This window comes from Corythoichthys intestinalis, chromosome 4 (genome assembly GCF_030265065.1).
Source record: "Corythoichthys intestinalis isolate RoL2023-P3 chromosome 4, ASM3026506v1, whole genome shotgun sequence".
NCBI classification, from domain to species: Eukaryota; Metazoa; Chordata; class Actinopteri; order Syngnathiformes; family Syngnathidae; genus Corythoichthys; species Corythoichthys intestinalis.
In genome coordinates this window covers 55,307,411-55,329,718 of record NC_080398.1, presented here as the reverse complement: position 1 = coordinate 55,329,718, position 22,308 = coordinate 55,307,411, and the positions used below count along the sequence as shown (strand labels likewise).

The 22,308-nt window shown below is 41.1% G+C and overlaps 2 protein-coding genes across 9 annotated transcripts in view; both read right to left on the bottom strand.

Moving 5' to 3' along the window:
* LOC130914945 (protein LYRIC-like) overlaps positions 1–771 on the bottom strand; it is a 29,447-nt gene extending 28,676 nt beyond the window's left edge. Inside the window, exon 1 of the mRNA XM_057834549.1 lies at positions 84–771. Within this exon, the coding sequence (XP_057690532.1) occupies positions 84–413 (330 nt within the window). The 5' untranslated portion in view covers positions 414–771. The remainder of the gene's footprint in view (positions 1–83) is intronic.
* Positions 772–6,516: 5,745 nt separating this feature from the next.
* ubr5 (ubiquitin protein ligase E3 component n-recognin 5) overlaps positions 6,517–22,308 on the bottom strand; it is a 90,066-nt gene continuing 74,274 nt past the window's right edge. For all 8 annotated transcript variants that reach the window (XM_057833752.1, XM_057833753.1, XM_057833754.1 and 5 more), the window contains exons 50-58: positions 22,108–22,238; positions 21,531–21,591; positions 21,175–21,356; positions 11,601–11,685; positions 11,372–11,527; positions 10,983–11,096; positions 10,709–10,853; positions 7,349–7,434; positions 6,517–7,235 (exon numbers count right to left, since the gene is read on the bottom strand). In XM_057833752.1, coding sequence (XP_057689735.1) covers positions 7,023–7,235; positions 7,349–7,434; positions 10,709–10,853; positions 10,983–11,096; positions 11,372–11,527; positions 11,601–11,685; positions 21,175–21,356; positions 21,531–21,591; positions 22,108–22,238 — 1,173 coding nt within the window. In that variant the 3' untranslated portion in view covers positions 6,517–7,022. The remainder of the gene's footprint in view (positions 7,236–7,348; positions 7,435–10,708; positions 10,854–10,982; positions 11,097–11,371; positions 11,528–11,600; positions 11,686–21,174; positions 21,357–21,530; positions 21,592–22,107; positions 22,239–22,308) is intronic.

The window sequence follows — 22,308 nt, the reverse complement described above, 5'->3', positions numbered from 1 at the left end:
TAAGTTATATATTTTTGAGCGGCCCATTTTGGATGAGAGCACACGTGTCATTCAAATGTGATGGGTGGAATATATTTACGTGCCTTTTCCGCCTTTTTCTTTCTCTTCTTGGGTTCCTCTACTTTAACCGTCTTCTCGGTCCCTCGTTTTGCGTCGACTGTCCTCTCCACCACTTCGATCGTAGGCCGCTTCTTGAAGAGCGCCTGGCACAACGAGGCCCAGATGACGAGCATCAGCACCAGGCCGGCGCACACCGCGACAAGGATCGCCCATGGCGGAATGAGCTCGGGTTCGAGAGCCAGATCCACGCCGAGCTCGGTTCGCAAAAAGTCCTTGCCTTTGATCAGCAATTCATTCACGCGGCCCGCAAGCAGCTCGGCCTGCTCAGAGGCCGCGTCTCTCCAGCGTTCCATACGTGCTGCTAAGAGAGAGTTCCGACGAAGTCACAATTAGAAGCGGCCGAAGTAGCCTTCGCTGAGAGCTAAAAATAGGCGAACGACTTTGACATGATGGAAAACATGAAATGATGAAACATCGGCCAGGAAGCCGAACTAGCTGGCTGGCTAGTTAGCTAGCTGGCTGGCTAGCCTAGCTGAATCGACGAATCTTTTCAAATGCTAAATCAGCTTCGCAGCTCGTAAAAAAGCGGACAGCATTGTATGGTTAAGCCCACAATTTGTGACCGCGAGCAATCCAGGTTCACCTCATATGGCTTTGACTAACTGGAGGAGAAACGTTGCCCCCTCCAAATTGTGCTGCGTTCAATTTATCACCGGAAGTTCGAAAATCTTACACTCGCGCTCTGTTAACAGTACGACGTAATACTCAGCACTGTGTCACAGAGTTTATTAAGGTGTGACGAAACCGTGATGGTACGTAAATTATCCTGTTGTACAAACGCAGAGGGAAATGAAACGGTGAATTAAAAGACCGCTCGAATATAACTGAGCACACAATTTTGTTGAACATTCTAGGGATGCAGCTATGGATTATTTAAGTCATCGATTAATTTATCAATTAGAATAATCGAGTAATTTGGAACAATGCGTTACAGAATAAATGTTAAATATGTAAAACAAAGGCTTGCGAAGATTGCACTTTCACAAGAACATTAGATGCAAATACAAAATAAAATTCCCGAGTGTTTCTTCATGCAATTGCGCTTTGATTTCACAAGAGCAATTACGTATTGCATTCACATGAAAAATTAAAAAAATTCTTTTTAAAAAAAAAAATTTTTTTATCAACTTTCTTTTTCAACTGTACGTTTTTCTGAGTTAGTTATTTTGGAGGCCGTTTAAAAAAAATTTTTTTTTGTTGTTTTCCAACTTTGTTTTTCTGTGTAATTTATTTTTGGGATTGTTTTTTTTAATTAAAAAATAATTATTTAGAAAAACGGAGAGAAAAAAATTAAACCAACCTCTAAAGAATTATTTTGAAAAAACAATGTTGGAAAAAAAAATAATTAAAAAAAAGCCCAAAATAAATTGCTCAGAAAAGCAAAGTTGGCCGATTTTTTTTTTTTTTTTTTTAAAAACAGCCCCAAAAATAAATTATTCAGAAAAATGGAGAGTTGAAAACAATTTAAAAAACAGCCCCCCCCAATTTTTTATTTTTCATGTGAATGCAACATGCTTCTGTAAGCAATAAAATCATTTCAAAATAAATTAAAATACCTGAGTTCAGCCTCAAAAGGTATTAAAAAAAATAATAATATAAGTACAACAAAAGAACAAATGGCTAACTTGCATAGCAAAAGTCCGCTAGCTTAAATGCTATAAAACATGAACTTTTTTTATTTTTATTTTTTTACAATGTTCTTAACAAGTTTTTCAAGCACATATTCCCACAAAACAGCTGCTAAATATACCTATGAACTAAATTATGAATGCAAAAAAAAAAAAAAAGTAGCTCAAACAAAACTTTGTGTCTATGACAGCAAAAAGCATATTTATTTCATATTTCACACGGTATTTTATGCTCCTGAATGAAATTGACTGCTTGGATATGTGTGTGGAAGTGATCGCTTGATATATACAATTTTTTGAATCCCATGCCTTAAAAATGAGTGCCTTTCTGGATTGAGGAGGAATGCAAATGTGACGTCACCCGGGTCAGCATCTCACAATACAACATTGCTTTATAGCATGCAGATGGACTACGGATTCAGCTGATTTTGCGGATTAATTTGTTTATTTTTCGCATTACGCCAGCCATATGTGCTGCAGGATTTTGTTGCTGCACCAGGAAGAGGCGTGTGAGCCTTTTTGGGTTTCAAAAAGTTCCCGTTCACCACAAGATTGGCCAAAACAAGTCCAACAACTGTGGGACCATTGGACTTACGAGGAAATGAGTAAACATCGTGTTATGTATTATGTCAAATACTGTGATCATGGCACACGTTTTGATACGGAGGTGGCTTCCATTTTGTGACTGACAATGCTCCTTGTCTACCGAGAATGGCACTCGGTTGACGACCGGCAGCATGTCGCACACCCCTCGGTCCTCTGCATGCCCGCCGGGAGAGCGCTATACTCGACTTATGCTCGTGCGGTTCTCCATATCGTCCAGACTTCCATTCCCTTCTGTCCTCTTCGTGTGCCCGGCAATAGACCACTATCCTCAGGTTGGGCTCGGGCATATGAGCTCGGGCATGTGATATGATCCAGGACTTTGAAACGCCGCTTGGTCCAGGTTAGCACGTCGGCTAGCTGTCACGCCTCCTGTTTTGTTTATGCTCTTTCCTCAGTCTCCGAAGCCGGGGCAGGGAAATGACAAAATCCGGACCAACTCCGGTGGCATAAAATATCGTTCGGGAGGTGCAAGAAGTCGACAGTTTTGACCGTTATGGAGTCATTTTGCCATGTCGTACTGAATAAATGCATTTTGATTGGCAATACAATGATTACCGATACATTGGTCAGGAAATCATTCTAGGATATTCTTCAAACAACTAATAAGCAGACAAACAAGCTTCTGCTGTGAATTGGAATGAGTTTATCACTTTTAGACGTCCAATCCATTTGAACTGGGAGGAAATCATTACAACATCTTCCCACTTCAAACAGATTGAACGTCTATGGCCCGTAGTGGCTGCCAATGCCAGGCAATGAGGTAATTATGGGCAATTTAAGGTCATTTTCCTGTTGATTTTCAGTTACTTCCTGTTGATTTTGGGGTATTTTATGGGTCTCTTCCTGTTCAGTTTAAGTTACAGAACAGGAAGTGACCTGGGAATCACCCAAAAGAATAGGCAGTGACTCAAACTCAAAAGAAAATGACCTGTAAATGCCCTAAAATGAACAACAAGTGACCTTTAAATGCCCTGAAAATCTGACAGAATGACTGAATGCTTGGGTTTCGAATGAACAAACGTTTCCAGTCTAAATAGATTGGGCGTCGAGCACCGTCAGTGCAGCCTTAGAGTTTACTGAGACACTTTTATGGTGGAAGATTTTGGTAGCGACTTGTTGGTTCATTTTTATTAATTTTTTTAGACATTGAAACCTTTTAAAAACGATATCTGGATTCTTGGCAGGAGCATATCGATAACCTTTTGGGATACAAAGTATCACGATATATCACCATTTCGATATTTTGTCACACCCCTATTTTGAATATTTTATATTCCATTTAGCACAAGACTTATTAGTCATGACCATAGTATTTTTTTTAGCAATTGGGGAAAATACTTAGATAAAAAGAATATCCTGTAAAAATATTGGAGTAGAAAGATTGAAACAATTACATTTGCTGCTCTCTTTGTCGCATTTTCCTCGTTCCGAATCTTCCACCTCAATGGGCTGAATTCTAAATCAGATGAAATCGTGACCCTGCCGACGTCATCCTCCAGCTGGGGATGCAAGAACTCTCTAATGACAGGCGGGGCTAAACGGCAGATTAACAGACTAATTTCTCTTAATCTGCGCTTTTCCAAATTGTTGTATATAGTCGAATAGTCTCAAAATATGATTCTAATTCACATAATAATGCCATTTAAGATTTTTTTTATGCTGTCACAGGCACTTTAATACCTTATTTTAACAGGGAGCAGCTGGATTCAGCCATGTTCAATGATTTATGTCATTAACTGTTGCCACTGGAAAGCAGTGTATCCAGCCAAATAAATTAAACTACATTAAATGCAAACGCTTCCAAAACAAATCGTTACAACGCCTTCCTGATTCAACGAATCCTCGAAGCAACAAAATTTGAATCGCGTTTTTCTAATTGAATTGCTTGTGTCAATCGCTTAATCATTGCGGCGCTAGAACATTAAGTATATTTGAGTAGTATATTCTGTATGTATGTGAAAGGTTGATAAGGACAAAGTTAGAGCTGCTGACAAAAAAAAAATTAAAGTCACATTTTAAGGGACTTTTTCTGAGAAAAAAAAAAAAGATTTGAATTAAACTTCCCGTGAGGCATATCCTGGATTGACAGCTAGAAGGGACTCAAATCATAAAACTGTGGTTTAGTCCCTTTGAAATCAATGTAATCCTTAGCAAACGAGCTTTTCATTAGGAAATATTAAGAACAGAAATAAAAACTGGCTATGTAATAACAATGAAAAAGTAAAGGCCAATCCCTTTCGACAAGTCAAAATGTTTATTGCCGTCAATGGCTCTGAAAGATGAGCATTCCCAGCAAGGATGTGACCCAAAATCATCAGGAAGTGACCTGGAATTGAAGCTAAATAAATAGGAAGTGACTTAGGAATGCCCCAAAATCATCAGAAAGGTATCTGCAGGATATTTTGAGTTTCTTAATTTAGTTCAACTTATTGGCTGCAATTGACAGCGGAACGTTCATTCGCTACCATCCCTCCCACTATAATTGGTTTGGACATATACTACAGACAAATGCATTTCAACTCACAGCAGATGGATATTTGGATGCCACATGATTGGACATAGGTCATTGTCAGTGGCACGAAGAGTTCCTGAAAAAATATATTTTGGTATATGGTATCGAAAACGGTACGGTGTATTTTTTTGAGTATTGAGCTGAAATTGTTAGAATCACTACAAGAATACTGTGTTGTACGTCAAATTAGCAGATCAATGTAACTATAAAGGCTAATACTATTATCTTAACACTGTGATAAAAATCATGACATGATACATGTAATGAACATTAATGAGTGCTCACACCAGTCGGATATTAAGTGTCGTAATCTAAGTTCATAACAAAGACATTTGAATTTTTGCATCAAAATTGACAATTTATTGAATGAACCCCTAAGCCAACATTTTTCATCATCCCACAATCCAGATCTCATATGGCCTTTGAATTGAATATTGTCTCTCCAATGCTTATAGCATATTTTAAGTTTCTCTCTAAACCTCCGGTCTTCAGTCATTACTTTCTTGTATTGCTCGCTCTGCGTCTTTACAACCCTTCATCATGTTTGTCAGTGAGTGCCCAAGTAACTCAATGATTCCACAGCAAAAAATATTCAAACACAGTACAGAGGACCTCGACGTACGAATTTAATTCGTTCCAGTACCTGGTTTGTACTGTATGTCGAAATGGTCGTTTGTCGAAAGGGATTTCCCAATCAGAATACATTATAATTTGATTAATTATTCCACAGACCAAAAACCTACGCTAAATCCTTAATTACTGCAGTTACCATTATAAATAGCAATTACACATAGCAAAACAAATTCTGGATTAATCGTGAATAAAAAAGCATTTTTAGTGTCACCTTCATTTACAGAAACTGGCAAACGGAGGTTGGAGGAGACACCAGGTGTGGAGGTAAGAGGATACAGTGAGCAGTCTTCTAATTTAACGAAGGCATTAAATTACACATGTAAAACAAATTATGAAGGAATAAAAAGGCATTTTAATGTCACTTTTACTGGCAAACGGAGGTCGGAGGAGAGTAAGTTGAGGACGTTATGGTGAGGTGTGCTGTCTAGCCAGTCCACTCACAGGCACACCACGCTCATTTTTCTGATTTCTTTCTTCATTTAAATGGTAGGCGTGATTTTTTTTCACCACTACCACCACCTCACTAACCTTCTTGGGACCCATGAAGATTTCTCACAAAATAATCCTACGTTCTGCACTCTTTCGGAATACCAATGAAATTGCGACACTGTTGTAGATAGTCGTATTTCGAGCATGTCGCCATATGTTGAGACAGATCAAATTCAAAATTTTCTGTTGTATGTCGAGGTACCAGCGTAGCGAATCTAGCGATCCCTCGGTACTTTGCGCTTCAAACTTCGTGCCCGCAGTCCATCGTGGAATTTTTTTTTCAATTAAAAAATACAGATGAGCTGTCCCTGTCCACAACCAAAATTTGATGCATTTACTCGAGACATTGGAGTTTTCCCCCCGTGAATGCATCTTTTATATAGTGACACCAAAAGTTTCAGTCAGTCCGTAACAATTACTTACATTTTAAATTGCAAATAAGGTGCAATCCATGAACTTGAGTGTGAAATACAATTTAGCTTAAATTTTTACCGTCCCGAAAAAAATAAAATAAAATAAAGTCCAATGTTTTGCATCCAAGTTTTTATTTTGAAATTCCCTACTCCCCCTGTACAAGAAAAAAACAATTCCAGAAAGGCAGCAGTGAACTGTCAGTGATAGTACTTTTCTTGGAAGGAAAACTATAATCACAGTGTGTTATTTCAAATACCTCTACTGCCGTCATCTTTGGCTGGGTTTCGGCAGACAGATTTCTGTCAAACCAAAAATCCTGGGAAGCAAACGTTTCAGCTAATCGAACAGAGCTGTGGGCTTTACATTTTACAGTGCCAATGTAGGAATGTTCTGGGACTGTATACATCTTTTTACTTTTTAACAGAGAAAACAAAAATTGAACTAAATATAACAGTTTGTGTTCACAACACAAATACTGTCTGGGGAGATAGCGACAGTTTGTCGAAATTTAATAAAATTGTATAGACAAAAAATAAATCTACAAAAAGGAGCTAAGTAAATATTACACAACAGTAAACATGTTTTACATTTTTTTTTTTAAACTCTTCTTTTTTTAACCTCTACACGAAACCAAAGTTCTTGGTCTTAATGGCTAATAGGAGCTTCTGTTTGAGTATCTGTTTTGAAGAATAGAGTGGCACGTAGAGGCGCGAGATGCACGTGTTGGCTGTGGGGAGGTGCTGGTCATCTGGTGGCCGAATGGTAATGGAGGGCATTGGCTGGAAGCCCTCTTCGCTGGCTGGCAGGGATGGGCTGGATGTCCAGAAATATACCTAATGACGAGAAAACCAGTTAGTTGAATGATGATGAGGAAGTATGATAAACTTTTACATATATTTTTCTGTTAGGCCCAGTTAAGTGTTGAGATCTCCACATCTGATCTTACCAGATCTTGTCTCTCAGTCATGCTCATCTTCTCGACTATAGACCAAAACCAGCGCTTAAACTGCAGTAGTTTGTCTGCATTCTCCCCTGTTGAACAAACAAGTTTTTGTTTAGTATTAGCCGTGTACATGTGCAATGTGCTGTTTTGCGATAGGGATGTCCCGATCCAATCGCACCATTTTTCATAGGATCGGCATCTGGTAAAAATGATCGGGCTTTTAATTAAAAAAATGTTTTTCTGCTTCATGCTCGTACAGCCTCTCACTCTACCTCCTGCTGCTTTTCTTGGTCGGCAGTGCAATGTAAAGTTTGCTAAAGTTAATGATGAATTAGAGCCGCGCGGTATACCGAAAATTTACCGTTACCGAAATTCTTCACGATGACCGACGTAATTTTGACCATGTCGGTAAATTCGGTAATTTCATAAAATATATAGTGTTTTCATCCTGCTTTGACTCTGTGTTGTTCAGCTATGTTCATTCCCCTTTAAGAAAGCAGTCAGTGTGCTTACGTAAGTCCAGTGATTATCAGGAACTCAAACAGAAGCCCGGTAGGCTAAAGCTAGCGGCTAACGCTACAAGCAAACGTGATGGAGTCGGGCTTAAGGGAGCTTCGCCAAACTTTCACCCGACATTAAGTAGACTCTTGGCGGCCTCCAAACGAGCTTTCACCTGCTTTCCACCCTGGTTCTCACGATTTCAGGAGAGGGTGCTTTCCGTCGCCAGTACAGTAGGTGGATGGCGAGATAGTGTAAAGTGCTTTGAGTGCCTTGAAAGGTGGAAAAGCGCTATATGAGTATAACACCATTTACTGGTAGCCAGGCCACAGGCTATCGCTAGCAGCTAACACTATAAAATGAACATGATGAGTCGTATAGCTGCTGTAACCTTGTCAAAACGGCTGAACTTAATGAGTGGATTGGGCACGGACTTCATCTAGCGATTAGTATGATGCGTGATTTTGTATCTGTGTGAGTGTGTCATTTCTCCTATAACTTTTATGATGGTAAATCCTTCAGCATAAAGTATAATCCAACAGTGGAGCCTATCATACGACCGTTTAATGGCCACAGCTATTTTTTTGTATGTGCTTGCTTCATTCTGTGTCATCACTGCCATGATGAAATCTTAAATGTTTCATTGGCAAAAGAGCAATATAGCTTTAATGTGTGTGTGTGCGTGGTGCATGTGTGCGTGCATGTATTAAAAAATGCACTGGGGAAAAAAACCTGAAACCTGGAACACTTGTGTTGGGTATTTATGTCACAGCAGCCATTAACAAGTTTTGTTCAAACTAAGTCTTTTTTGTTACAATGACATGTTTGCTCATCGTCGTATTTGATTGTTATAATGTTGTGCATTGTTAAAGTCATACAAGCTGTTACAAATGTTCATACTTGAATTCTTATGGTTTACCATAATTTTTTATATACTTAATGTTTAGACTGCATGTACAATTGTTTTAATATGTTAAATCAGCGAGAAACAGTTTATTTGTATTTCACGCATTGATTCAGATTTTCAAATTATATAACAGTCCGCTTGGGCGAATTTATCGTCGCTTTATTGTTATCGAGGTAAATCTGCTCAATTTACCGCGATACGTACTTTAGGCCATATCGCACAGCCCAATGATGAATTAGGGGTGGGCGATATGGCCTTAAACACGTATCACGATAAATTGAGCAGATTTACCTCGATAACGATAAATGACGATAAAGTCGCCCAAGCAGACTGTTATATAATATGAAAATCTGAATCAATGCATGAAATACAGATTAACAGTTTCTTGTTGATTTAGTTACCAGCATTCAATTTGATGTATTCAACAATTGTGCATGCAGTCTAAACATTGAGATTATAAAAATGTATTGTAAACAATAAGAATTCAAGTATGAGCATTTATAACTGCGTGTATGGCTTGAACAATGTACATTGTCAAAATCAATATGCCTGTGCAAACATGTCATTGTAACACAAATGACTTGCAGCTTGAACAGTACACTTCAAAAAGACAATTTATTGTTAATGGCTGCTGTGACATACTTATTCAATACAAGTGTTTACTTTATGGTTTCAGGGCCCCCCCCCCCAGTGCATTTTTTAATAAATGCACGCATACATGAACCCCCAAACAGACAGACAGACACACATTAAAGCTATATTGATCTTCTGCAAATGAAACACTTTAGATTTTATGATAGCAATAATGACACAGAATTAAGCACATACAGAAAAATAGCTGGGGCCATTTCTCTGTCATATTATGAGTTTCACCGTTGGATTGTGCTTTATGCTGAATGCTTTACCATCACAAAAGCTATCAGAGAAATCACACACAGTCAGATACAAAACAACGCGACATATTAATTGCTAGATGCAGTCCGTGCCCAATCCACTCATTAAGTTCAGCCGTTTTGACAAGATTAGAGCCGCTATCCGACTCCATCACGTTCATTTGTAGGGCGCTAACGTTAGCCGCTAGCGGCCGCTAGCATTAGCCTGTTGCCTGGCTACCAGTTGAAAGCACTGAAAGCACCATCTCCGGAATTCGTGAGAACAAGGGAGGAGAGCGGGTGAAAGCCCGTTTGGATGCCACCAAGAGTCTACTAAATGTCGGGTGAAAGTTTGGCGAACCTCCCTTAAGCCACACTCCATCACGTTTTACTTGTAGCGTTAGCTGCTAGCGTTAGCTTACCGGGATTCTGTTTGATTGGCTTCCTGATGATCACGTGACTCCCTACGTCAGTACATTGACTGGTTTCTTAAAGGGGAATGAACATAGACGAACAACACAGAGTCAAAGCGGGATGAAAAGACTATTTTCATGTTTTATTAATTTACCGAATTTACAGACATGGTCAAAATTACGTCGGTCATCGTGAAGAATTTCGGTGACTGTAAATTTTCGGTTTACCGCCCAGCTCTATGATGAATGACAAGTTTATAGCTTTGAGTTTGCCAGAGAAGCTTGGTACCTCAACAATTACGATCAATGTGTCACTCATCGTTTAGCTTGTTACACACGAGCAGTAGTGCGCTGTGGCAACTCATTGTGTAAGCGAGGCTGTTCTCGGCAGCGCAAGCAGATTACTCACTCAATGAAGCATTTAATAAGGACAAGCATTTTTCTACACTCTTGTTTAAAAATAATTCGCATTATAAAGGCTGCACGGTGGGATACTAACATGTTTAAAAAAAAAAAAATTCAAACAACACTTTTTTCAGTATCGGATCGGGAGTCTGTATCGGCAGATTCTCAAAATCAGGTGACTGACAAAAATATGCGATCGGGACATCCCTATTTTGAGACGTTCAGGTGATGATTGACGGATGCTAGATTCAGACTGAGGAAGACATACCAGACTCATCATTGAATGAGGTGAAGCTAATGAGCATCTGCACGTTGACCTCTCCGCAACCATTGACGAGCAATCGGAAGTCCTCAGCAGTCAGATCTTCCAAGGCGTTCTTTGGAAGCACATCCAGTAAACCCTTCCTCATTGCCTGTAGGTGTATATTAACATGTCAAAGGGTATTCGCTAACGAGACACTTTCATTGTATATTAAATAAGCAAGTTTGAAGACCATGTAAATGTACTGATGATGTCTTCATATGCAATAAAAGCGACTCACATGGAGCGGTTGTTCAGCCACCACCAGCATTCTGTGTTCTGCATACTTCCGCACATATTCGTACACATTGAGGGGAGTTACTGGCATGTTGACCCCACCTGAAAGAAGTTCCACCTACACCGGAAAGAACACATTAAAAAAAAAAAATTAAACCTTAATGGCCCCCCCCAATTTAGGATGAAAAAAAATTAAATGCCCTGGTAAGGAGCATCTGCTATGCAGAGTTGACCAAAAGCTATGTGGAATTCCTTCCAGTTTTATGTTTTTTTCCCCCCCTAATTCAACCAAGGCTTTATTCGTATGCAACTGAAGACCACAGATCAGTATAATAGTCCAGCAGGCAACTACCTGCTGTTCTTTGTTGAAAAGAATACTAAGAAAGTCATTACCTGTCCAGTCCCTTCCTCTTTGCAAAGGTCAATGGCAAAGGCCAAATCCATTGCAGCAAATACAGCTTCTGCTTCACCAGCCAGTGAATGGCGGATAAGCTGCCTCAGGCTCTCGTACATTACCGGGTCAAAGAATGCAAAATCATGCCAGTTCACCTGGAGCAAAGGAGTAAGCAATTCTTAGTACAATCAAAATCACAAACTATTTCAAAAGATAAGTTTTGCCTACCTTTCTGCCGAGCAAGACCTTAATTACATGTCTATTCAGCGTTATTGGACAGAGCTCATTCTGAAGCAGACACAACCCCAATATCCTGGAATAAAAATGAGAAGCATGGCAAAAAGTTACCCTTAAAGAATGTTATTCTTGAAACGAATGAATACAAACACTTAATTTTTGACTAACAGCAATTCAATGGAGCACCACTATTGGCAAAGGACGGACCCTGACTGTGAATAGCTATTTTGTTGTATACTATCTACAGTTGTACCTCAAATTACGAAATGGGTTCTGGAAGTAGAGGCGTGCGAAATTTCTGATTATTAGGTTATTCGTGATTCGGTCGTGAAAGATTCGAGAACGTTTCACAAACATTCAAATTCCGATTATTGAAATATGCCAAAAAAAGCGGAACTAAAACACAGTCAGAACGGTCTTCAGGATGCAACGAGGAACGGACCGACAACTTATGCCAGTAGATAAAAAAAACAATAATGCCTGACTGCGGTCGACAGCCGCTTCAAACAATGCCCACGTTGCTACAAACTACGTCCACATAATGCTATGGTAGATATCGTATGTATATAGAACTAGATGTGAAATGACGGACTCGGCGGCGTTAGAAAATGTCTAAAGAACTAGATGCGAAATGACAGACTTGCTGGCATTAGTAAATAGCCACCATCTTAAAGCAATAGACTTCTCTGAAAGGCTGTTGTAGCGAACCTTCCCAGCGAACCTAATTATCGTTTTTATCTAAAATACTCCTAAATCGGCAAAATCTTGAATTTATCTTTAAACCATGACACAATTTAAAAACTTTCACGCAAGTAGACATAAGGGAAATTATGGAATAACGAGCAATTTTAACAACTTTAACATTAAATTAATTGAACGTAGTTTAAAGCTGCTGGATGGAATAATGAGTCAACCTGATTGGGACTCCATGGATCTAGATAGCAAGGTTAACCAGTCTCTTGATCTCCTCAAGTTCATGTCTTCGCTTCCACCCTGTACCTGTCACACCCGACAGGTGCCAGGGGAAGATGGCAACAAACCAACCAGCCTCCCCTGGAATTCTCTCGGGGCAAAGCCAAAGCACTACAACTCTGGAACTACACGGTATTATCCTTCTATGGAGGAAGCCATGTTTGCGACACCAATATGATGTGCAACGGGTCCAGGCTGTGACAACATTACAAAGACTGTTCTGTCCCAGCAAAAGCCGGGGCCTCATGGAGTACAGTATGTATGCTCAACAATCCCAGTGGTGATAAACAACAAAAGAAGGGCTAGGCTGGTGAGAAATAAAAAAACGTTCAATCAACTCTGCCAACCTGTTAAGCATAGTATGTCATTCCCAAAACTCACCAGTGAATCCAGTCAGGCATCTCCAATTGGCTCTGCTAAATATTAGATCTTTAGCTGGCAAATCTTTCTTAATTAATGATTTTATCAGCTAACATAACCTTGACATGTTGTTCCTAACAGAAACTTGGTTAGATCAAGATAAGAGTTCGACAGTTCTGATTGAGGCAACCCCCACAAACTTCAATTTCTTTAGTGCGCCAAGAACCCATAAGAAAGGAGGTGGGGTTGCCAGTCTGATCAGGGACAGTTTTCAATGCACGAATATTTCATGTGGTCAGTTTGATTCCTTTGAATATATTGTCATTCAGCTAAAAAGCCCTTGCAGAGCTGCCTTGGTAACAATTTACAGACCACCGAAGTATAACACTGTTTTTTGATGAGCTTACCAAAATACTGTCTTCCGTCTGCATGGACTTTGATTGTGTTGTTTTAGTGGGTGACTTTAACATTCATGTTGATAATCCTGAAGAAGGATGTGCTATAGAGCTTTTAAATATTTTGGATACATTTGGTTTATCTCAGCATGTCACAGTTCCAACACATAACAGAGGGCACATACTGGACTTAATAATATCCAAAGGTCTTAACATCTCTGAGGTCACAGTGAATGATGTTGCTCTGTCTGATCACTACTGCATTATGTTTAAAATGACCACCCCTGTCCATCCTCTGAAAAGGGAAACAGAGGTGATTAGGAAGCGTTACATAAGTGATAACACTTGTGCGTTATTCACACAGGCCTATGCCTCATCATTAACCCCTACAATAGCTCCAGTGGAAGAACTTGTAAATAGTTTCAGTTCCAGTGTAATGACTGTAATGGACACTATTGCCCCGATTAAGACAAAAACTTTGTCAAGAAAGAAGAGGTCACCCTGGAGAAATGCCATACCAGCTATAAAACAAAAGCAAGTTTGTAGACGAGCAGAACGCAGATGGCGAAAAAACAAACTCCTAGTTTTTTAAGATATCTACAAAGAGAGTCATCGCAAATACAACCAGGAACTGAAAAATGCTAGACAATCATATTTTTCAGAGATCATTAGTAGAAACACCAACAATACTCGCACACTATTTTCTGTTGTTGACAAACTGACAAACCCACAAGCATCAATACCTCAGGAATTGGCATCTGAGGTGTCCTGTAATAATTTCGCAGCATTCTTTACACACAAAGTACTAAAGATTAGACAGACTGTGTGCAACTCCGGATTAACAAATGTTACACTAAACGCCTCCCAAAATGTCCCCCACGTCAATCTTAGACAGTTTAGCCTCCTGGACTATGCCACTTTAACAGAAATTGTGTCGAAATTAAAGCCCACAACATGCTGCCTTGACATCCTTCCTTCAAACTTTTTCAAAACTGTTTTTCATTGCATAGCCCCAGACATACTTCAGATTATAAACACTTCCCTCCAAACAGCAGAGTTTCCTCAGACTTTAAAAACTGCAGTAATAAAACCTCTCCTAAAAAAACCTAATCTGGATGCCTCAACCATTAGTAATTACAGGCCAATATCAAATCTGACATTCCTGGGGAAAATTATCGAAAGGGTTGTGTTTGAACAGATCCAGACTTTTATGATGCAAAACAATCTTTTTAACTCATTTCAGTCTGGATTTCGGCCACAACACAGCACCGAGACCGTACTTATCAAAGTCCTAAATGATATTCGTCGGAATACCGATGCAGGCAAATCATCTGTTCTGCTACTATTGGATCTCAGCGCCGCATTTGACACGGTTGATCACAACATACTACTCAGCAGATTGGAACAGTGGGTAGGGCTTACTGACACTATTCTTCAGTGGTTCACATCCTATTTACATGATAGAGATTTCTTTGTGTCAATTGGAAACTATCAGTCAGAACGAACCAAATTCACGTGTGGAGTCCCTCAAGGGTAAATTCTTGGACCACTCTTATTTAACATCTATATGCTTCCGTTAGCTCAGATAATGGAACAGTATGACATCTCCTATCACGCCTATGCAGATGACACACAACTGTACATTTCTGTGTCCCCACATGATTATAGTCCCTTAGTCTCCCTGAGTAAATGCATTCGTCAAATCAATGAATGGATGTGCCAGAATTTTCTCCAGTTAAATGTGGAGAAGACAGAGGTGATCATTTTTGGGCCAAAAAAAGAAAGGTCAAAGATAAGCAGCCAACTTAGCACAATGTCACTTACAGCTACAAATCAAGTCAGAAACCTTGGCGTAATTATTGACTCAGACCTACAATTTGATAGCCATCTAAAGTCCATCACTAAATCCGCTTATTACCACCTAAAAAATATAACCAGAATTAAGGGGCTTCTGACTCAACAAGACATGGAAAAACTTATGCATGCATTCATTTTCAGTAGATTGGACTACTGCAACGGTATATTTACAGGTCTTGATAAAAAATCAGTCAGGAAGGTGCAGCTAGTACAGAATGCTGCAGCCAGAGTCCTCACAAATACAAGGAAGCTGGACCACATTACACCGGTTTTGAAATCGCTACACTGGCTTCCAGTGAGTCAAAGGATAGACTATAAAATACTACTGCTCGTCTACAAAACACTTAATGGCCTTGGACCAAAATACATGCTTGACTTGTTAGATTCCTATGAGACATCTAGACCCCTAAGGTCGTCTGGAACGGGTCTTCTGCATGTTCCAAGAACAAGAACCAAGCAGGGTGAGGCAGCATTTAGTTATTATGCTCCTCACCTCTGGAACAAGTTACCCGAACGTCTGAAGTATGCTCAAACTGTTAGCTCCTTTAAATCAGGGCTAAAAACACTTTTGTTTGGCACTGCATATCCATAACTGTCTATATATTTCAACCTACCTGCCTTCTATTCCTCTTGTGCTTATCTCCATTGCTGATTTCAATGATTATTATTAGTAGTAGTTTTTGCTTTATTTTTATTTTTGTTTTATTTTTATTTATCTATTTTTATTCTGTGATTAAATGCGATCATTTGTCTTGGTTTTTACGTTGTGTTGATTTAAATGTGATTTTTATGGTCTTCATGTGATGTAAAGCACTTTGAATTGCCTTGTGTTGAATTGTGCTATATAAATAAATTTGCCTTGCCTTTGCCTTGCCTTGCTGATACAGAAAGGGGACTTCAGTATGTTATTTACCGTTTTGAACTGTTAACCTGATACTGAAATAGTAGTTTAATAATAGTAGTTTCAATTTTTGTAACTAATGTACGAAACATTAAAAGCAGCTAATGGCCGGAGTTGCATCAATAATCGATTAATAATCGAATCGCAGCCTCTGAGCAGTAATCAAATCGTTTGGTGCCCCAAGATTCCCATCTCTAATACACTCATGTGAAGCTGTTTGAACACGAGGGGTGAATGAAGAGGACGCTGGGATACATAAATACATATACAGTAGAGGTCCGAGGTAGCCAACTGGATGCCAGGTATGCTAGGCAATAGCTAATGGCAAAGCAGCTATAAGTAGGTTACATTCAGTAAACCTTACATATCCTGAAATTTCTTTCGTAACGAGGCAATATTTTCCAGTTGAGGAGTGTCTTAACCTGAAAATTCTGTATGTGGAGACGTTCGTAAGTAGCGGTAGCACTGTAATGTCATGATACTAATATTTTCAAATATATCGATATGCAAAAAAATACTCGATAGTGTTATATACTACATAAATATAAATACCAAAATTACATTTAAAAACCAAAAAAAACTTTGTGCTATTGACAATGTCATTCATCTGTTGCGGGTTAAAATGAGTTTGTCTCTAGTAGATGTCCAAACCATTTATAGTGGGAGGACTGATAGCGAATGAACATTCCCCTGTCAATCACTGCCAATAAATTGAACTAATTTAAGAAACTAAATCAAAATCTCTTGCAGATCACTTCCTGTTGATTTTGGGACATTCCTAGGCCACTTCCTTTTATTGAGCTTCAATTCCAGGCTTCTTCCTGTTGATTTTTGGTCACATTCTGGCTGTGAATGCTCATCTTTCAGTGCCATTGATGGCGATAGTCATTTTGACTTGTCAAAATTGATGGTGATAGACGTCCAATCCATGGCAGCCAATGAGTCAACAAAGAAAATGTAAAAATATCCTCCATTACTAGAAATAGTAGTACATTTCCCCCATCCATCCATCCATCCATCCATTATCTTCCGCTTGTTCCGGGGTCGGGTCGCGGGGGCAGCAGCTTTAACCGGGAAGCCCAGACTTCCCTCTCCCCAGCCACTTCAACCAGCTCCTCCGGCGGGATCCCAAGGCGTTCCCAGGCCAGCCGAGAGACATAGTCTCTCCAGCGTGTCCTGGGTCGTCCCCGGGGCCTCCCGCCGGTGGGACATGCCCGGAACACCTCTCCAGGGAGGCGTCCGGGAGGCATCCGAACCAGATGCCCGAGCCACCTCAGCTGGCTCCTCTCTACGCGGAGGAGTAGCGGCTCGACGCCGAGTCCCTCCCGGATGACCGAGCTTCTCACCCTATCTCTAAGGGAGAGCCCGGACACCCTGCGGAGGAAACTCATTTCGGCCGCTTGTATCCGGGATCTTGTTCTTTCGGTCACGACCCAAAGCTCGTGACCATAGGTGAGGGTAGGAACGTAGATCGACTGGTAAATCGAGAGCTTTGCCTTTCGGCTCAGCTCCTTCTTCACCACTACGGACCGGTGCAGCGTCCGCATTACTGCAGACGCCGCACCGATTCGCCTGTCGATCTCCCGCTCCCTCCTACCGTCACTCGTGAACAAGACCCCAAGATACTTGAACTCCTCCACTTGGGGCAGGATCTCATCCCCAAACCGGAGAGGGCACTCCACCCTTTTCCGACTGAGGACCATGGTCTCGGATTTGGAGGTGCTGATCTTCATCCCAACCGCTTCACACTCAGCTGCGAACCGCTCCAGTGAGAGTTGGAGGTCACGGCTTGATGAAGCCAACAGCACTAAATCATCTGCAAAAAGCAGAGATTCAATGCTGAGGTCACCAAACCGGACCCCCTCAACGCTTCGGCTGCGCCTAGAAATTCTGTCCATAAAAGTTATGAACAAAATCGGTGACAAAGGGCAGCCTTGGCGGAGTCCAACCCTCACTGGGAACGAATTCGACTTACTGCCGGCAATGCGGACCAGACTCTGACACCGGTCGTACAGGGACCGAACAGCCCTTACCAAGGGGCTCGGTACCCCGTACTCCCGGAGCACCCTCCACAGGATTCCCCTAGGCACACGGTCGAACGCCTTCTCCAAATCCACAAAACACATGTAGACTGGTTGGGCGAACTCCCATGCACCCTCGAGGACCCTGCTGAGGGTGTAGAGCTGGTCCACTGTTCCACGGCCGGGACGAAAACCACACTGCTCCTCCTGAATCCGAGATTCGACTTCCCGACGGACCCTCCTCTCCAGCACCCCTGAATAGACTTTACCGGGGAGGCTGAGGAGTGTGATTCCTCTATAATTGGAACACACCCTCCGGTCCCCCTTTTTAAAAAGGGGGACCACCACCCCGGTCTGCCAATCCAGAGGCACTGTCCCCGATGTCCACGCGATGTTGTAGAGGCGTGTCAGCCATGACAGCCCTACAACATCCAGAGCCTTTAGGAACTCCGAGCGGATCTCATCCACCCCCGGGGCCTTGCCACCGAGGAGCTTACCAACCGCCTCAGTGACTTCAACCCCAGAGATCGAAGAGCCCACCTCAGAGTCCCCAGACTCTGCTTCCTCAAAGGAAGGCGTGTTGGTGGAATTGAGGAGGGCTTCGAAGTATTCTCTCCACCGACTCACGACGTCCCGAGTCGAGGTCAGCAGTACACCATCTTCACTATACACAGTGTTAATAGTGCACTGCTTTCCTCTCCTCAGACGCCGGATGGTGGACCAGAATTTCCTCGAAGCCATCCGGAAGTCGTTTTCCATGGCCTCACCGAACTCCTCCCATGTCCGAGTTTTTGCCTCGGCGACTGCCGAGGCCGCAGTCCGCTTGGCCAGCCGGTACCTGTCAGCTGCCTCCGGAGTCCCACAGGCCAAAAAGGCCCGATAGGCCTCCTTCTTCAGCTTGACGGCATCCCTTACCGCTGGTGTCCACCAGCGGGTTCGGGGATTGCCGCCACGACAGGCACCAACCACCTTACGGCCACAGCTCTGATCGGCCGCCTCAACAATGGAGGTGCGGAACATGGCCCACTCGGACTCAATGTCCCCCACCTCCCCCGAGACAAGGGAGAAGTTCTGCCGGAGGTGGGTGTTGAAACTCTTTCTGACAGGGGATTCTGCCAGACGTTCCCAGCAGACCCTCACAATACGTTTGGGCCTGCCAGGTCTGGCCAGCATCTTCCCCCGCCATCGGAGCCAACACACCACCAGGTGGTGATCAGTTGACAGCTCCGCCCCTCTCTTCACCCGAGTGTCCAAAACATGCGGTCGCAAGTCCGATGACACGATTACGAAGTCGATCATCGAACTGCGGCCTAGGGTGTCCTGGTCCCAAGTGCACATATGGACACCCCTATGTTTGAACATGGTGTTCGTTATAGACAAACCGTGACGAGCACAGAAGTCCAATAACAGAACACCACTCGGGTTCTGATCGGGGGGGCCGTTCCTCCCAATCACGCCCTTCCAGGTCTCACTGTCATTGCCCACGTGAGCGTTGAAGTCCCCCAGTAGAACGAGGGAGTCCCCAGAGGGGGTGCTCTCTAGCACACCCTCCAAGGACTCCAAAAAGGGTGGGTATTCTGAACTGCTGTTCGGTGCATAAGCACAAACAACAGTTAGAACCCGTCCCCCCACCCGAAGGCGGAGGGAGGCTACCCTCTCGTCTACCGGGTTAAACCCCAACGTACAGGCGCCAAGCCGGGGGGCAATAAGTATGCCCACACCTGCCCGCCGCCTCTCACCATGGGCAACTCCAGAGTGGAAGAGAGTCCAACCCCTCTCGAGAGGATTGGTACCAGAACCCAACCCCGTCACAACAAATTTCTGGTCAAATGGGTAGGGTTGGGGATCGTTTGAAATTGAACGATTGCGGTTCCACGTTTCGATTCCGGTTCGTCTAAGAAGCAGGGTAAAAAAAATCTATAGTTTAAAAATGTATTACTTTATATTAATGTCTTGACTTCGATTTTTTTTTTTTAATTATATGATTTTAAAATGTATTACTATTTATTGTTATTAATACAATTAATATGACATTTATGAATTATATATATATATATATGTATGTATGTATGTATATATATAATATATACTTATATATTATATACTTCTCACAGGGTTATTTTTAACTTGTATATAAAATATTAGTCTTTGAACTCGAATCCGATGAAGTTTCTTTCCGTGGGAGTGCACTTTCACAAAGATGTTTATTGTTTCAAAAGCTTATGGAGAAAACATTTACTTATATTCTTTTGCCATACATGGCTTGGAGCTACGACAAAGCATGAATATAAATTCTTCTATTGATTATAATTTGATATAGATGAGGCAAAAATAATAGGGTTTCCTAATTTGTAAAACAGATTCTGTTGTGTTTACAGAAACATGCAATGTTTATGGTGTGACCAGTTAGGCCAGTGAGTGGCGTGGCTAGCATGCTTTGTGATGTGATGCCATGTTTTCACTTTGACGTGTTCATTAAAAAAGTTATCGAATGCTTCATATGGCTGCTTCTTTCTAAAAAAGCAACAAAACAGATTCCAAAACAAAATAATTTTAATACTGTTGATTTTAACAGAGGCGTCTACTGCTTTAAGTTGGCGGCTGTTTACCAATGCCAGCGACTCTTGTCATTTTGGGTATACAGTATTTGCTTTTTAAAAAAATTAAAGAACATTAGCAAATTTTCTACACGTGTTTCCTATGGCTTTTTCGCTATGCATATCTTAGAATAAGGTACCATATATGTAGATAACACAATCTATTAACCCAAAACAGCATTTCAAACAATCACTACAATCTTAAAAACACAACATACACACACAACTAAGCAGCCAAGCATGACAATGCACAATTTACCATGTCCGTATTTAGAGGTATTTGGCAATTCTGTCGTTGTGCCGTCCAGTATAAAAAAACATTTGACTATTGTTTGGGCATGTCTGACAGTAATTTTTCACTGTGTCAACTAAAAAAACACTGCACAACAATAAATATCATACAAGTTTCTTTTTTGCTGTGACAGCCAAGACAATGCTTGAGCATCCACGGTTTTTCTGTACCTGCCAATGTTACGGAAGCAGTTGAGTCTGGCCTCCGTGTTCTTTCCGGGCCGAGGGGAGTAGAAGCCTCTCTTGCCAGGCTGGTAGAAGAGAGGAGCATTGTCATCCCCATCGTCTGGGTCATCCAGCTCCATATCCACCACACTGCGTGTTGAACCGTGCCTCTTGCGGTTTTCCTGTTGCTATAATAACCAAAAGAAGTAAGCAAGCAAACTACTGGTTAATTTGTTGAGAAAAACTCATTTGATACCTTTAACATGACACAAAAAACTACAGAAAAAACCCTTTTCATAATATGTCTTAATGACAATATTAAAATTAAGCGAAGGAACAGAAAAGAATGCGAGATAATTTACTTGTGCTTTTTCTGGTGCCTCCAGAAGACCCAGGTCCAGTATACTGTCAGCACCATTTTCCCTGTGCAAGACAAAATGTTCTAGTTAGTCACACTGGATGTTCTAAGATTCAACTGAATCTGAATATCACGGTAAAATTCTGTTTTCTGATAAGTCAGTCAAATGCTCACTCCATAAAAATGAAATTATGATAATTGTAAAAAGGTGCAGGTAAAAACATGAGGCAAGAAACCTTTTAGTTTTCCAGAATTGCCGAATCCTACCAACAAAATCAAATCAATACAACATATACTAGTATAAGTATTAAGTACCAAATATCTTAAACTATTCCGTATGCTCATTTAATTTTTTTTTGTTATTTTATGACCATTAACATCAGGTGAAGAGACTGCCAATTAAAATACAGATAACTTGCATTTCCCTTCATTGAATTGTCTTTTTGATTTAATGTTTTTTTTTTTAAACTGAACAGTCTAAGATGGTGGATTCTGAACAAAAACAACAATACAGTCCAATACAGTAAAAATGGTGTCAATTTATCATGAATATTTTGTCAAAGAGCTGAATATATTCTAACCTTCCATGTGCAATGAGCAGCTCCATAGCTTCTTCTACTCTGGCTCTGAGAGAATCTTCACTAGCCAGCAGCAGCAGTAGTTGTGCGGGGGACAGTTCCAGCAACATGCCAGTGATTTTACTAGCAAAAGCCTACAGATGAAAACATTTAATAAGAAGAAATGGTACAAAAATATAGTATAGATTTCTCTTAATATTAGTG